Below are 17,352 nucleotides of genomic sequence, written 5' to 3' on the forward strand. Positions count from 1 at the left end.
CTGGCTAAATGCAATGAAAAAGAAGGCAGTTAAAGATTTGCTCTATGAAATAGTTGCTGTTTTCTTTCACATGCAACAAACAATACATTTCTCCTTTACTTTTTCCTTTGAAAAAATATAACCACACTTTTTAAATATATTATCATTCTCTTAGTAGCTGTTACATCATTGTGAATTGTTATTTAGTTCCATGAAAAGACTCATTTTACTATGAATGACATCTGAGATATTAAGTAAATCTGTTATATTCACTTTTCTTACACCAGATGCACCCACATAAACTACTAACACTGGGTTGCAACTAATATTGGAACCTACCTATTGGAAGGCAAAAGAGTTAAAAGATAATCTGTAGGTTATCTTTCAAACCCACACCAAAAAGACCAGGTTACACAGGCCTATAGGTGGATGAAGAGATCAAAAGTTGTTATGGGAGTATTTACTGATCATATGTTCATGCCAAAATTAAAGCATTATCCAAACAAGAGTTATTGTAGTCAAAAGGAAAGCTATGAATATGAATACAGATTGGCATGAATCACTTTATTGAGGGTTATTATTAGTAATTCAACAAAATTTATCATGAAGCTAATTAGCTTAGGCTACGGGTACTATCAAGCTATTAGTGGAGATAACGAGTTATCATTAGATGAGTCTACCAGGAAATTTAGAATTATTAAAAGCAAGCATCCAGAAGTTACCTTTTAATTAATGGCACAGAGAAGATAAATTAGCAATACTATCTGCATGTATTTTTAGACAAAATATGTCAAGATACATAAAAATTTGATGTGAGCTTTGACCTGCTGGCAAATTGTCAGCATAGTCTTAATGCATCTTTGGGATAACAAAGAGTAGAAGACTGATGCAGTAATGTGGGTCTGATTTTCCCGAAGGCCCTCTGTGTAACCTGCATTTTGGCATCTGCAACAAATTAGGAGTAAAAGTGACGAGATTCAGGACAGAGGTTTTCAAAGGCATGTTATTTAATTAGTTTCAGGTGGGACTTGTACATTTCCCTCCCCCTTGTCCCTTTCAAAATCTTTCTGTTACCCTCTCTCAGTCAAGTCCTATGATTTAGTCATCAAAGGATATCATTATTGTTATTTGGTCATCTAAAAATTACAATTAGTAAGTATATTTCCTCTTAATTATCCTAAATTTATACTAAGCTGTGGTGTACCACTTAGATCCACTCTCTAAGAAGGCTGGACAGATCCTCATTACTTCATGGTGGAAAAACAGTAGTCGATCTCAGAGTGGATGGTCCTGCACTCTCCAAATATACTGTGAATAAAAAGGTGATGTAACTATTCCCAGTTCTAATGGGAACTTATTTTCTTGTAAGACAAGGAAGGGTGGAAGAATCTCTCCTTTCTCCAAACAGATGACACAAAATGCTGCCCCATCATTCGAGACAGTATTAGGAAAGGAAGTTAATTTGTCCTTTGCTTGCTGCTTGCAGGCTAGGCAGAAACTTGTTCTTTGTTATTGCTGTAAACCACATTATATCTGCTTTAAAAATATCAGGATCTCTGCTATTATAGGTTGTATTTACAATCATTGTATTTACTGTTGCTGCAGAGAATCCTAGCACTGGCTCTCTCCTGTATCCGTACTGTAGTGTGCTTGAAGAATTCAGCCATCCTAAACCAGTCTGGCAGAACAGGTGCTGATCACCAAAATAGCTGGTGGAGTATTCATTATTTAGTAGTGGACCAGAACTCTTCCTTCCTTCCAGATTTCAATAATAGGATGGTAAAGAGAGACCTTGCTCTCCAGATTGGAGATGGCCTGAACTCTTTTGGAAATTAAAGTATTCGAACAGACAAGGTCAGATTGACATTTGCAGTACTTCAGATGAAAGATTTAGAAGAAAGAAATATGGATTTGCTTCTCCAAAGCAATTTAACATTTTATCTTTCAAGAAGGCATCAAAACTGTGTTTTGTTATTCTTATTTTAATAATGATAATTGCTCTAATATGATTCCTGACTCTGTAAGTGACTGGGAAAACCAAGGGCGAAACACTACCTGTGTCATACACAGCTAATAATAAATCTACCATTGGCATTAATGGAGTGAGGATTTTGTTCACTTTCTTTTTTATAGCTTTTTAAAATAAAATCGTAAACTTTTGTATTGGAAGAAGGTGTTAAACCCACAACTTTTGTATTCCAGATTTCCACAAACCTTAAGTTAAACAGAAAAATGAGACCCTATCTCTAAAAATATAAAGTAGTATCATATCCTAAGAAAAAAACAAGCAAACTAGAATGCTGTTGTCTGCTTATAGTGTAATTTCACACATACCTTACAATTAAACAGTTATGAAATCCTCGTCTACTTTAATCTCTGAAAAATATTGTACCATGTTGTACAATATAATTTCCATTACTGCCTGTCTGAACTGCTAAACACAAATTTCTTGTTTTATTTTTCTCTGAATAATAGTTTCAAAATTATTATTTCACTTTCTTCCATATTTTCTCAATCTTAATCTGTGTCCTCCTTTCCTTTTATCAGTCATTCACATTACAAAGTTAACATCACTACTTACACAAAAGCATGTCCAAAAATAGAGGAAAACACATAGTTACTGAAATACTAGCTTGAGCTGAATATATACTAAAATATAATCTGTGCTGTCTGATTAAAATCTATAAAAAAATATTGATTACTACTTTGTTACACAGTTATGCAAATGTTATTCTTTGTTCTCAAGTAATAAAAATCTAACAAGCCGCTGCTTTACTTGATGTGTTTTACCTACCTATATTAAAAACACACAAAAAAGTATTAAGGCAAAATATAATCCCCCTGAACAAAAAAATACTCTGAGCCAACTAATCAACAAAACCATAAATCGCTCCAAGCCTGTCCAAAAACTTTTCCATGTACTCAGCCAAAGAAACTCTTCTGAGTCATACGACCTCCCTCTGAAGTTAGATTTCTGCAATTCCTAGTATATTAATAAAACATTAAATCTTTTTTTCCCTTTTAGGTCCGTAAGCAAAAGCAATTTATCAGCTTCCCAAAAGTAATGTTATTTTCCCATTAGCGTTATTTTACCATGGTGTCCCAGATTCAGAGAACTAGAGTTATCAAAAGAATGACTTACTAGTATTTAAATGTCTTACATAAAATATAAGACACAAAGGATAGTTTATATGATGATGAAAAGGATATTAAAAAGTAGCAATTAACTGTGATTTTGATCTTTTTTTCTCCAAGATAATTAGTTCCAGTTACAATTTGTTCCTCATTTCTCCCTTCATCTGTAGACTTTAAATGACACTATCTTAAAGGAAAGGCTTTTTTTAAAGGTAAGATCATATCTTCCAATGAGAGTCATATTTCAGAAGGTTCAAATATTCAAAATATTCACACCCATCATTAGGAATTTTAAGGAGATGTTACAATGCTGCCACAGATTTGCAAAATGTTGGGGAAATCTTACATGTGGTACAGACCGTGGGGAAGTTGACGGGGAGCCCAAGAGTCCCGTAAGAACTCTCCAGGATGGTTAGCTAACTGCATAAATCAGTGATTCAGCTTCAGCAACGTTAACGTGGCATTTAACACTACTTTTAAAACCGCACAAATAATAAGGATAATAATTAAAAAGCATGTTTTTGATTGTTCGACGTGCCTTTCGCAGCTTGACGCCGCACACGCTCGGCCGCCACACCGAGGGTCAGCGACACTCCTCAGGCGACGAGCGAGGGCAGCGAGGGCGGAATTTGCACCCGGCGCCTCGGCGCGTGCGCAGGGAACCGCCCCGCTTCCCGGCAGAACAGGGCAGGGCAGGGCAGGGGGCGAGGGTGGGAAGGAAGGCAGGCAGGCAGGCAGGAGGGCGGGCGGGCGAGCGAGGCAGCGGGAAGGGGAAGGCAGAGGCAGAGCCCGTCAGGTGACCGCGTCCCGTGACGGCCCCGGGCGGGACGGCGGCTGCGCCGAGGGGGCGGTGTCGCTGCCCGAGCTAAGATGGCGGCCTCCAGCGCCAGGCTCTGAGACAGCGGGAGCGGTGTAGCGGCTGCTGCCCGCCCGGCCGGCTGGGGGCTGAGGGGCGACGGCTCCGCTCAGCGCCCCTTCGCCCTGATCGCTGGGAAAGCGCAGTGCTGGTGGGGGCGGGTCCGGGCAGCGCGGGCTCCCCGGCCAGGTAAATCCCATCGGCGGGGGAGGTGAGGGGGCGGCGGCGGCCCCCGCCTCCTTGCACAGCTCCGGGCACTGCTCGGGGCCGGGTGGCCGGGCGGGGCGGTGTGGGGAATGTGGGCAGGGCTGGAGGCAGCGCTCGCTCTGGCCATGGGGGCTGATGCTGCCCCGGCGCAGCCCTGGTCCCTGCCCCAGCCGTGAGGGGCCGGGGCCGTGAGCGGGCGTCCCTCGTCCCCAGCACAGTGGTACCTGTGTTATCACAAGCCGCTCTCAAGCCCTTCGCTTCCTGTATCCGAGCACAGGAGCGCGCTGGCGTTTTTTCCAGCCTCAGCCTGCCCGGTCCTTCCCTCGGAGTGCCCTGCACCTGATGCGGCTTCTGTAGCCGCCGGGCAGAATTTGTCCTCTTTCTTGGATGAATACTGGCGTGTCCATTTAGAAAATATACGTTATTTACCTCCTCCTGGCCTCAGATGAAAATATACCCATGATGACATGCTTTGGGAAATAATTTATGAAGGGCGAGTGAGATGTGGAGGAGATTTGTGCTCACAGAGATGAGATTTTATTTCTTTTTTGAGTGCTAACAGTATTCATCATGAGCATGAGCAGAACTAAATGCATCTTTCAGAAAATCTGCCCTTAATGCGCTTATTTTTCCCAGAGTGTTTGAATTTCTCCCGTGGATGTTTTTCACTTGCTTTTTGTTTTCTGGAAGTCTAAAGAAGTAGGCATGCTGAATGGTTTTCTGTGTGCAGTGAGCTGCCAGCAGTGTTTCGGACAGGTTGGGTGGAATGGAGCTTGCACCTTGATAGATGTGTCTCTGCTGAGAGCCAAGCTCTGGACCGTAAAAAATGTTGTCTTAGCACTTCAGTTTGGATGGGAGGGTTTTTTTCCTCTTTTCAGCTTGGTGCTCTGAAGCTGATGGAATGTTTGAGCATTCTGCTTGAAGGGAAAAATAGGCGTATAAGCTTATTTTGGGACTTCCTATTAATGCACCTAATCTCTGCTATATGGCTGCTTTTGAAGTTAATGTAATCTGAAATGTATTTTCCCTTTTTCTCCTCTGCTCTTTCACAAATACATCCATGATGGTCTGAGAAGACGAAGTTGAGTAGATAACTGCTTTGTTTCCTGTTACTTGGCGCTGATTAAATAATAGTGGATTTCAGAAAATATTCCGTGTTTGAGAACTTAAGTTCTTTGAAGTCTTTTCTTGATTATTATACAATTGTCTATATAGGCAACTTGCATGTTGTGAGAAAAGGAGGGAAGCTGTTGAAGGGACTGCTACTGACTGAAGTTTCATTTTAGGATTGCATTAGGAAGATGGTCTTCAAACAGTCTGCCATGAATAAGCTCTAAATAACAGGGCCATTATTATAGGTGTAAAAACTATGCTTGGCTCCAGCCTGCTTCAGTTCATAGATATGCAGCTTTGTTTAATTCCTGCCTGCTGTGGGCAGCCAAGTGGCAGAACACTGAACTAGAAACTACTGTCTCCTTTCCATTTTAACTGATGGTTTTTTCCACTTGCAACAACTATCTGAGTGTTTGGAGACTCGGAGCTGCGTTTCTGTCCCTGTGTGGTATAGACTTTCCAGGAACTTTACCCTTGAATTTTAACTTTGTTGGAATACATTTCTAAAAAGATTTATTTCATATGTATTGCTCGATCCTCTGTGTGTCATGTGGCATTTTTCATAGTTTCCAAATACATATTTGTCCTGAGGGACTGAATCACTGTGTGTTTCTAGATTTTAAGTGTTATGCTGGGGATTGGTCTTGAGGCCCAGATCTGTGTTTCAGACTGAGGAGGTGACTTTGCTTTTAACTTCGTTTTGAAGCTCAGCAAGTTAAACTTACTGACTTAATAATTCTTCAGCTGGCATTCAACCGTATCTTGAGGTGTTAACTTTCAACTGTTCAGCTTCTTGATTTGCTTCCAAAAATCTATTCTGTCAAAAAAATTAACAACTGTCTTGCCTCACTAATAAAACAGAACAATATTCTGAAGAAATATGACAAGATGGCTAAACTATGACTGAAAGGAGCACTTTTCTTACTTGCCCCCATTAGTGACTAGACCCTTTTATTCTGATACTCACCTGTCTAGCTGGTGAATCAGATGGGTTCACGGATCCAGCAGAATGCTAATGTAGATGGAAAAGAAAAGCAGAATCTTTCACACTTGTTTTTGTCCTTAACGTGGGTTCTCGGTGAGGAAATGGGAGCAGTCAGCTGGAGGAGGGACACTGATATTGTCACCGTCATTTTGGGTAGTATTAAGATTAAAATTCTCAGCCTGTTTATGTCTTGGATCACGGGAGGTGGGATTGCTGCTATCACTGAGGCAGGCTGCACTTAGCCTCTTCTAAGGATCCTGTGGGCCTTATCTCTTTCTCCTCTTACAAAAAGGACTGAGAGTTCCTGCACAACAGATTAAGAAATGTGAGTTTTCACAGCTAATTAGACTGTAGTACTTTAAGAGAAGAGTACTGTTCTGGGAAGTAAAAAAAGTTTACTGCTTGTTAAAAAACATCTGTGTGAAGATAAAACTCTGCAAGTCAGTGCACACAGCAGTGAAAGAGGCAGATGAAACCTAGACAACTAAAACATTTTAGTGCAGAAAAACTCATTTATTTCAATAATGCCTTTAAAGCTACAGAGGTGTAGATGACTGGAAATCAGGCTCCAGACCTCTAAGGTAGATATGTAGATCCACAGATTAACAGAACCTTGGGAATTTTTTTTCAGTGTTTTGTTCTCATTTTTTTCCTAGTTGATCCCTTATTTTATGCTCATAGTACATCTCTCTCTCAGAAAAGTCACACTTGAACTTGCTATGGGTATCTGTCCCTGTGTAGTCAAGACTTTCCAGGAATTCTAACTTGTATTTAGTCATGCTGGAATAATTTTTTGAAAAAAAATCTCAGTTTCTTATCTGCATTTCTCTTCCTCTTTCCCCCAAGAAATCTCAGTTTCTTATCAGCATTTCTTTCTCCTCCCCCCAGTGGAACAGAATAATAGTCATGTCTGAGGCTCTGAATCCTACCTTAGCATTGGTTAAACCTTAATTTAAGAAAGATCTGCAAGTTTTGTAATAGTAGAGGAATAATTTGATCAGGAAAAGAGTCAGTCTCAATTCTGCACTAAACTTTGGACCTGTGTTCGAACTTCTGACTTTATTTAAACTGAAGGACACGTATGTATAATTACAGCCGTGCCTGTTGCTTTGATGCCTGCAAGGTCACAGCTTTGTTTCTAACTCTACAAGTGCTACTTGGAGACTAACTTTTCTCCATTTCCTGAAATAGATTGTTTTCCCAGATGATAGTTTTGCCTGAAGAATGGGAAATCCTGGAGAAGTGGAAAGTGCATGCAAGTTTAACACAGCTTGTGTAACATACCTACTCGTGTAAAAGGTCCCTTTGAACTAAAACTATTCTATGTTTCTATATAGCTTGAACTCTGAGGCAGGGGGAGTCCTGGAAGCAGTTCAGGCCCCTTAGTTCAAGGGGTTACTATTTCTGGTACAAGAGGCATGCAAAAATGTGGTTTCAGCTCTTCCCCCAAAGCTGTTTCACTGCTATTTACAGTACTAAAAGGACCAAATAGGAAAGTATTGCTGAACTTTTGTTCTGTGAAAAAGCTGATTAAAATGTCCAGGGCATGTTTAGGGGAAGTGCTTTAGTTAGGCTTCTAAAAGAAGTTCCAAGTCATAGACAATATTTTGCACACAGGAACCTCAGATTATCTGACCAGACTGCATTCAGCATGGCTGAACTCTCTCAACCAAACAAAACGTGTTTATAAAACGTTATATACTTTCAAAATACTCGTTGCCTCTGCTCCAGTGGAAATGGAACAACTGAACTAGGTGTTTCTCTGGTTTCAAACCTTTGAGAATCATGAGTGTGGGATATGGAATGACTGTGCTGCAAAGTGTTCAAAATAACCTTTGAAGTTTTGAGTTTTTCGACTACTGGATACCAAAGGACACTTAAGATGATTATTGAAATTGGGGCCTTATTGTCATGGATGTTTTTATGAGTGAAATAACAAATTTAACTCAATTTTTGTGTTGTCAGTCAGCTTTTTGAAGGTCTCTTGAATACAGGAAGAAGAGGTAAAGGTAACAAGAACGTTATCTTATTTTAGGAAATTAATGTGATAAATCTAAGCAGGCCACTGTAATTTACACTGGCAATATGGCTAAACTTGATTAATGATAAATCCTGATGTGTTCTGCAAAGTGAATGCTTATATCGTCTTAGGTGCTCAAATTACATTGTATCACATTGTTGATAGCAAGAATGATGCCACACTGGTTCTGTCAGAACGAGTGAAGGAAGAAAACTTGGTTTCTTCTAAAATGCCTGTCTTTGGCATGAACTGTTTTTTTATCTTTTTGCTTATCTATTTTTGCTCTTCCTGTGGAACTAAAGACAACTGAAAAATGATTGCCGGACTTCAACGTAGCAGCTCAGAACAGTAGGCTATTGTTAGCCTTTCTCTCTGTTAAATTGCTGGAAAATGTGTGCAAGAAATAATTGTTACTAGATTTTGGCATATATTGCCTCTGTAGTAGTCTTCTCAGTGGGAGGGATAGTGACAATCACTGTCCAGAAGCACAGTGAGTAAAGCATCAAAGCTTAATGAATTTTAGTAGCTTTGATCTAAAAAAAAAAAGGCTAGTGAATTTGTCACTTCCCCTTCACGTACAATACTTCATGTATCAGTATCCTGAATCCAGTTAGATGTTAAAATTACTGGAAGCTGCTGGTAGTTCATAAAGGAGTGTTTCTCAGTTCTGTATTATTAAGAGTAGATGTTTGCAACAGGAGAACATCTTGCTTTAAATACCCTAAAGCAAGTGATGTTCAGGTTTGGGAGACTTAATAGAGCTGGTCAGAGGAGTCTGGTATTGGTGAAACTGGAATTACAGATAAATAGATCTTTTAATCCCATACTTAGTGAAGCTAGTCTTGTTATAAGCCTCTTATTTTATTTTTACTAATACATTAGTCAATGTCAAGAAAATGGCTTTGAAAGAAGGGTATAAAGATCGAGTGTCTGGCACTTTGTTCTGAAAGATAACTTTAAAACACAAAATTATCAGACCCAAAGTGTGCTACTGTACAGTAAGCAGTTTGGATAGAGTGTACTGTGTTTATTCCAATCCATGGCAATAATAATACAATATAGTTCTCAAACCAGGTGAAAAAAAGAATTTGAGGAATAATCATAGAATGCTTTGGGTTGGAAGGGACCTCAAAGAACATCTCATTCCAACCCCCCTGCCGTGGTTGGGGACACCTTCCAGTAGACTAAGTTGTTCAAAGCTGAATCCAGCCCGGCCTTGAGCAATTTCAGGGATGGGCCAGTGGGGCATCCAGAGCTTCTGTGGGTAACCAGCCGAGTGTCCACTGTCTACGTCACTGACAAAGATGTTAAAACAGTGCCAGTCTGAATACTGACGTCTGAGGAATGCCACTTGTCACTGTTATCCACTTGGACATTGGGCTGTTGACTGCAACTCCTTGAGTGCAACCGTCCAGCCAATTCCCTATCCACTGAGTGGTCCATCTGGCAAATCCATGTCTCTTCAGTTTAGAGGCAAGAATGTCATGTGGGACAGTGTCAAATGCTTTACCCAAGTCCAGGTAGGTGTAAGCAATCAGTAGTAATAATGCTGTTGAATATCTTGCCCCTCATGAAACTTTGTTTCCAAAAACTAGATTTAGAGAATTTAACTTGCCACTGGTCATTGGAGTATTAACTCTGAAAATTCGACTCAAAGATTGAAATATGTAAATACTGCTTTTCTCTCTTTCCAGAGGCAGTACCTCAAGTTCTCTTCAGTAGGTAGTGATGATTGTGCTGCTTCTTCACCTGAGGGAAGGAATTCTCAAGTTCATTTCAATCAGGCTATCCATTCTTCATGTTTATGACTCCATAACTGCTGCAGTCTTTGCTCAGAAAGAAAATAGCCTGGAGTTGTAGAGGGTAGAAATTAGCGATGAGGTAATGTTACAGGTCATCCATCTCAAAGTAAGAAATCTTCCTTTGCCAAATCAAGTAGAGTTAGCTGAATGTAAAAAGATAACTGGGGTTGTAATGTAACTTTGAGTCAGTGGGGTAGTGACTGGGATTGGGTTGCCTTAGAGTTGCTTTGGGCAACCTGAGTTCTGAGTTCTTGCAGACTAGCATAAGTGCCTGGTGTTTTTGGGGATACCACCATGCCTGGTGTTTTTGGGGATGCCATGGTGTGAACCTCAGAGTAGTACCAGTCATTAATCAGTAACAGGGAAGCCTGTTTTGACACATTTGAAAATAAAACTAATGCTGTAGATAAAACTGAGAGTGACAGCTTCACTTCTGTACTTAAGCAGACATTCCCTGATTAAGTGCCTTGCCTATGGCATTGTGAAGTAAAAAGGAAGTTAATTTCCTAAGTACTGAACATGCATCTGTTTCAGTCATGGAAGATAGTGTTCAGAAGCATTCCTTAGAACTTAGCAGCTCCTAAAGCAGTGATCCACTCAAGCAGTTGTGGACAAGTTTAACTAAATCCTGAGTGTGTGTTTGGGGAATAGATATTCTTATGTGAAATAAGTGTCGGGATGTTAGTGGTGAGATTGCTTAAACTTTTACAGCACAGGAGGGGTACTTAGCTCTTTAAACACAATGCTTAGCTAATAAGTTTCTCAGCTTCAGATTCTGTTCCAGACTGGAAAACAAGCTGATATCCAGATATCTCCTTACTGTTTATTTCAGAATTGCAATAGGAGTTTGGCTTAGCTGGAGTTACGGTTATAGGGTTCTCAAATAATTTTGATACTAAACACTTTTCAGAAGTAAAGCATTCTGGAGGTGATATAAAATACACTTGAATGTGAATCTGCAAAGGTGCAGTGAAAGTAGAGTGATTGTAATAGGGCAAACAAGACATAAATTGCTGGAACCTGATACTGTTAAAGAGTAGCTAGTGTAACAAATTCAGTGGAGAAACTAATAATTCATGTGCAGCTCCGTGTGCAACTTAGTCCATGCACTGTTTGATAAACTTAAGTATTCCTAATTTTTTTGTGTGTGTGGAATTGACAAAACAGTGACTCGAATGTTTAAAACCCCAGTCTTTTTGTTTTGAAGCGTATTGATGATTAGTGAACTTTGGTTTTAAATAAAAATCCTTAGTACTAACAGGATGTCTCCTTTGTTTTCAGGTCTTGGCACAGAATGAATATAATTAGAGAAAACAGAGATCTTGCTTGTTTCTACACAACAAAACATTCATGGAGGGGAAAGTAAGTAGTTTGAAGTTTGTTAATTTTGGAGGGGGGTTTTAATGTTTTGTGTGACACTTCTCCCTGTTACTGGATTTAAGTGCATCCAACTGATGGGTGAAAACTGAACTACAGGTTCCTGCTGCTCAGTCTCTGAACTGACTGTATTTTCACTAGAATCAGTTTGAATTTTAAATATTGCATTATAGCCTTCCTCTGCACATGTTCCCATGCTTCAGTGTAGCTATGAAATGGACCACCTGACTTACTCGGTTTCTGAGTCTCTTGAACTTACTATGTAAAGTACTAATTTGAAAGTGGAAATGCTTCTTAGAACAGGTTTGGAGAGGAGTAATGTCTTATGTACTTTAATAGATGAGGGTCACTAGTCCACACATGTACTTAACATGTTGTGTAATAGATTATCTATTAAACTACTAACTGAGATCATTTGAAGAATTCTGTTAATAGAAATAAACATCATCCCTTTGATCTAAAAATGAATTTCAGTGATGCTGCAAAAGCTAGGGAACCTCTAATAAAAGTATCTATTAAATTATCATAACTGGTATCTGTTATGCTGTGTCTGAAGTCAGCTGTTTATGTATACTTTTTGAAGTGTCATAGGACTTTCTTTGGTATCCTTACCCATTGTTGCTTTTCACATACATTGTGGAACTGGTGGTTTTCCTTGCTATCAACAACATGACAAAGAGGGTGGGTTATCTGCACCCTGGAAGCGTGAGTACTGCTTGATTCCAATGGTCGTACAAAGAGGTCATTTCTGAATCTGTTCATTGACCAGTAAGTTGAAACTGGGTATTTTTGGCTGTCTGCCAAATTCATCCTATCAAAGATTGGGAATACTGGGAAGGAAAGGAGGATGGGATATAAGGAGCAGCAGCCACAGGTCTTTCAATTGTGGTTTGAAGAACCATGGGTTGGGCTTCAGTGTCTAATGTAAAAAGCTCCCTGCCTTTTTGTCGGCAAAAATTAAAGCCCTGGGTAGTTCAGAGTCCAGACTAGACTGAGCAGTGTTCTGAGGACAGAATCTTTCCCCTGCTAGGACAGATTCTTGATTGACTTGAAATAAATAGTTTAATATTTCAATTTACTTTGACAGAATTCTATCCAATACTTGTGTAAATTGGGTCTTACCTAAGTTATGATCCATGCATTTGGAATTGTGTGGGCATGGAGGAATAAACTGTTTCCTCTAGTAATAATAAGATACTGTGTTGGGGTAGAACATCAGAACAGTTTGTCCCTCCTAATCTTTCTGTTGCCCAGCAGAAAATGTCTGATTTCTCCCTCAGAATTTTCTGTGGCATATGTGCAAATTTATTGTGTGAGATTTGAGCCACTTGTTTAAAACTAAATACATTAAACTCAGATTTCTTCTTTTGTCAAATACATTTCATTAAAGAGCCTGATGCAAGCTGTTGAACTTAAGAGTAGAATGATCTTGAACTTTGATGGTAGCATTCTGATAAACTAAGAAACCTTATAGAACTTCAGGCTAAGTCTAAAGTCTAAAACAGGTTTAGTTTAAAAGTTCAGTGGTGTGTTACTTCTCTCGCAATGAAGGGGAAAGGAGCATTTAGTGAGTAATTACCTCTTGTTACATTGCAGCAGAAGCTGATATGGCTTTTAGTAGTTTTATATTTGAATTCTTAAGTTTACTCATAGTGGACTTTATACTTATGCATTCTCAGTATAATCTATGTATAATATTAAAGGAAGCAATGTGTGGTGCTAAATGAGCCTGAACCATTTTGACTATTCCTAGGATTTGTCACTTTGAGTATGGGCTATGTGTGTGTCAGTTAAAGTATTTTCTAGTAGTACAGATGATGATGCTCCAGTGTTAATCTGTAGTTCTCTAAAACTAGTGAACACTTTCTATTGAGTGTGGTGCTATACAATTTGTCTACCAGGTTCATCCTGGTTGAAAAAAGACTTCTACGGTGCTTTGAAGAAACTAGTGAATAGGCAATAGCCTTTTTACTGAGAAGAGGATACTTGCTTCAGCTTTTCTCAAAACATCCTGGCATTAGATATACTGCAGAGTAGTTTGAGAGATAATTAATAGTAAACTCTTAAACGCATACAAGTATAAATACCTTCCTTGCATATTTAAAGGTGAAGTTCTGGACAAGAGTATGTTTAGGCTACATGTAAGAACTGACTTCTAAATCTCCTCTGTTCATGCAGCAAGACTTGGGTCTCCTGAATTTACGTAGGGAGAGGAGACAAAGGAAATGGTAACTCAGCAAATCTGCTGTTTTGTCTTATGTTCCTTGTCACATCACATATTTAGAATGCTGGATAATAAATATGCTTCCTAGATATTGAAATGCAGGCTTGAGCGTGAGGGCAGAAAAGGAAGGGACTGTAATGTTTGAAAGCTGGTCTTCAGTTATGTGTGATCATTGCAGATCCTTATTCTGCCACAAAGCACTGTGAAGCTCTTTTTACATTAAGTGAGTAACAAAACCTTGAGCAAATAATAAACAGCTTTATTGCTTGTGATGTGCTGTTCTAAAGAACTTAAACAAACCTTATTTATAAGACACATAAAAGACAGAATACCTACCTAAACTGTGAAACAAGAGGAGAGGGAACAGTTGGTGTATTCAAGGGATTTTCTTATGAACTAAGCACTGGAGCATTCTTTGACAGACTGAATATAGTGGAATTATCAGCAGCTAGAGTAGCTTTAAATGTTCTGCTTCATTAGAACAACTTCTCTTGACCTGCATCTAAAATAAGGAAAAGTCAACTATGTGGAGAAACAAATAGGCTTTTCAAGTAGATTAAACATCTTTAAGGTGGCAGATTGCTTCAATACAGATTTTTCTAAGCTTTGAAGAAAATAAGCACTTGCTTTAATTCCTAGAGATAAACTCCTCTGGGTCAGTAATGGATTCAACTTGCAGCAGTTTGTTTGAATAATAGGGGAAAATGGAAGGGTATGAATTTTGTGAGATTGACTGTCAGATACTCTTGACCTTCTTATTATGGGAGAAGGGATATGAGGGAGCTGCTCTGAATATATCTGAACCCATGCAAAGTTTGACCTTATACAGAAATGATGGCTTGTGCTGCAGACCTGTCAAGTGAGAGAGAGGAAAGGACTGCAGCACAAGAATGCAGAAAGGGATGGAAGAAACGACTTGCTGTTTCTTGATGCAGTGTCTAATATGGCACAGATTCAGATTAGTTAGTCAGTCATCTTGTTGATTGTATCTTTCTGAAGCAAACCTACCGTTTACTCAGAGCTGGAACTTAAATTCCTACATGGATTCAGTTTTAATACGGACAACTAGCCAAAGTATTTTTATTTGGTTCAAGAAAGGCATCTGTGTTCAGATCCTGTTACTTTAGTCAGAGAATACTTCCTAATACTGGCTCTGGTTCAGGCTTCCAGATAGACGACTTCCAGACAGAAGTACCCCATAACGTGAACAAGTAATAAGGTACTATTAAGAATCTACTATTTAAAACTCTGATTAGTTTTGTTGCAAAACTTTCAGATTGAGAAATATGTAAGAGTGTCTATTGGTTCAGGGTATATTTGGAAGATTGTCTGGGAAATGAAACCATAGTAAGGCTGCCACTTTCCACTTAATGCAACTAAATTTCTTAGCTTTAGCTCATTGCTGCTTGTTTCTGATACTTCTGAAACACAGGCAACCAGCTGTGCTGCAGGTGTTCTTTAAGCACTGGGGCAGTTAACATACTTGTGATACAGTGACTAGCTGCATAGAGAACTATAGCTCCAGTGGTCTGAGACTTGAGTTCACTAGCCTTGGTTTTCCTCAAGGTGAAGAAAATTAGGCTTGGCCATAGTGACACTTGGACTTGTTATAGTACTGTGACCAGGTGTGTAAACTGGATTATTTCATGTTACAAGTCTTGTCTGAGACAGCTTCAGACAGGTGCTTTAGACTATTGCAGGAATGTTTTCTTTTTTTTCCCCCTATATATATGGTCTTTTTCGAATTTACTCTGTTCTGGTACTCCCTTTCAGTGCAAGTTCTGAGAGTCTTTGATCCTGACTTAGCCATTAACTTAGGAAAACATATGTATAAGTAAATATATTTAATAGTATTTAACTTGTATTTATTAGGGTAAACTGCAAACCATCAACAAAGAAAATACCATATGCATTTCCTAACAATGACTTGTATATAGCTTCTTAACAATTTTTGCAGTTCAGGAGGGGTTTTTCTGTGACTTCTGGAGAAAGTTAATATTCTTTTGTATTCCAGGTATAAGCGTGTCTTTTCAGTTGGAACCCATGCCATCACCACATACAACCCCAACACACTAGAAATTACTAATCAGGTAAATACGATTTTTTAAGTTGATTTCTGACTCATGTTCATTACCCAGAGGAAATAGTGGCATTCAGGCTTTAGAAACTGTCCAGTCTCACAAGATCTCAGAAAAAACAGGAGATATCGTAGATGCTACAAAAGCACACCTAACAGAAATCCAGTGTCACCTTCACTAACTCCACAAATACCCAGTAGGTTTTGTACTTTTAGGCAGTTTGTCTTAATTGGCCAACAGTAGTAGTTTGCCTTTGGGTGTGCTGTTCCAAAGGAACTGGGATAAGTTTGATTACTGTAAAGCTAGGTCCCTGAAGGGAGTCAGGACACTTACTCACTTTGCACAGTATCAGAGGAAGCTCAGGCTCATGCTGTCACGTAACATGCTAGCTGTCATCTTATTACAGCCAGTCCCTTGTTATAGGCGCCAAGGGGTTTTGAATGGAGGAGATGTAGCTTTAAAATTACTAACAGTATAATTTAATTACTTTCAATTGTCTAGTGGCCTTATGGAGATATCTGCAGTATTTCTCCTGTTGGAAAAGGACAAGGAACAGAATTTAGTCTCACTTTTCGCAAAGGGAGTGGAAGAAAGTCTGAGACACTTAAGTTTTCCACAGAGCACAGAACAGAACTCCTTACAGAGGCACTGGTAAGATTTTAATTTTTTTTTTTTTCAAGTAAGCAGTAAGTACTTGGTTACCATTACCATTTGAGATAGCTTACTATGCTTTCTTTCCTTGCATAAAATGTAGGAAAGCAAGTTTTTGAGGTGTTAACGTTAATGAATTTGATCTAGTGTCAGTTGCAGCAACTACTGCATGATTTGTAAACAGTCAGTAAAGCGACAAATACTGAATATGTTAAACTGCAATGGAATGGTGAGCCTTTTGAGGAGGCTTAGTATGAGTCCCATAAAATAGCTTAAATGTAGACTTTCTGGATAGATTGGCTCTCATATTTGCATTCATTCATGGTTAACTTTTTTAAAAACAGAGATTCAGGACAGACTTCTCGGAAGGAAAAATCACAGGACGGGTAAGTATCTGGCTTGTCTGGATCATGTGCAGTAAAGACTTAAACTTCTACTTTGTTAATGTATATTATGCTTGTGCTATGTGCAGTACCTAAAATAGCTTATGTAAATTTGGATCTGAAGTCTTTGAGAAGATTAAGAGTTTGTTCAAAAGCAGAAGGAACCTTTTTAACAGTAGAATATTTGAGCTCTCTTCACTTGGCGTGAGCCTTATGGTGGTGCGTGGACTCTGACTGTTGCTGCCAGAATACAGAGGTGTGCCATATGGAGCTCTTACTTGGAGAGAAAGGAGAAGAAAAACATAAGCTTCTATTCATTAGTCAATGTTTAGTACTTATAGCACTTCACTTTCTAACTCTAAATATTTTTCTGCATAACATCCTGAACACTCGATGTAGGAATGTTGTTTCCTTGGTGGATTTCTATAAGTCAGATTACAGGCAGGAATGGTGTTTACTGAATCTTGGTAGTACAGTAATAAACCAGACAGTATACAGAGCTGGACTTTATATTTTTCTTCTGGTCATAGAAGTGCTTAAAG

The 17,352-nt window shown here is 39.1% G+C and overlaps 1 protein-coding gene across 4 annotated transcripts in view; it reads left to right on the top strand.

The window, feature by feature from the left end:
* Positions 1-3,996: 3,996 nt before the first annotated feature.
* Positions 3,997-17,352, top strand: part of DNAJC13 (DnaJ heat shock protein family (Hsp40) member C13) — a 56,040-nt gene continuing 42,684 nt past the window's right edge. For 3 of the 4 annotated variants that reach the window (XR_005563636.1, XM_027748550.2, XM_027748551.2), the window contains exons 1-6: positions 4,081-4,159; positions 9,990-10,176; positions 11,379-11,459; positions 15,713-15,788; positions 16,278-16,427; positions 16,772-16,813. Coding sequence is in view for 3 of the 4 variants with exons in the window: in XM_027748550.2 (XP_027604351.2) it covers positions 10,172-10,176; positions 11,379-11,459; positions 15,713-15,788; positions 16,278-16,427; positions 16,772-16,813 (354 nt within the window). In the remaining variant the exon portion in view is untranslated. Of the gene's footprint in view, positions 4,160-9,989; positions 10,177-11,378; positions 11,460-15,712; positions 15,789-16,277; positions 16,428-16,771; positions 16,814-17,352 lie in introns of all 4 variants that reach the window. The other variant, XM_027748552.2, reaches the window with a different exon arrangement.

Source organism: Pipra filicauda, unplaced genomic scaffold (assembly GCF_003945595.2).
Source record: "Pipra filicauda isolate LSUMZ 115617 unplaced genomic scaffold, ASM394559v2 scaffold231_size1239837_pilon, whole genome shotgun sequence".
Classification (NCBI taxonomy): Eukaryota; Metazoa; Chordata; class Aves; order Passeriformes; family Pipridae; genus Pipra; species Pipra filicauda.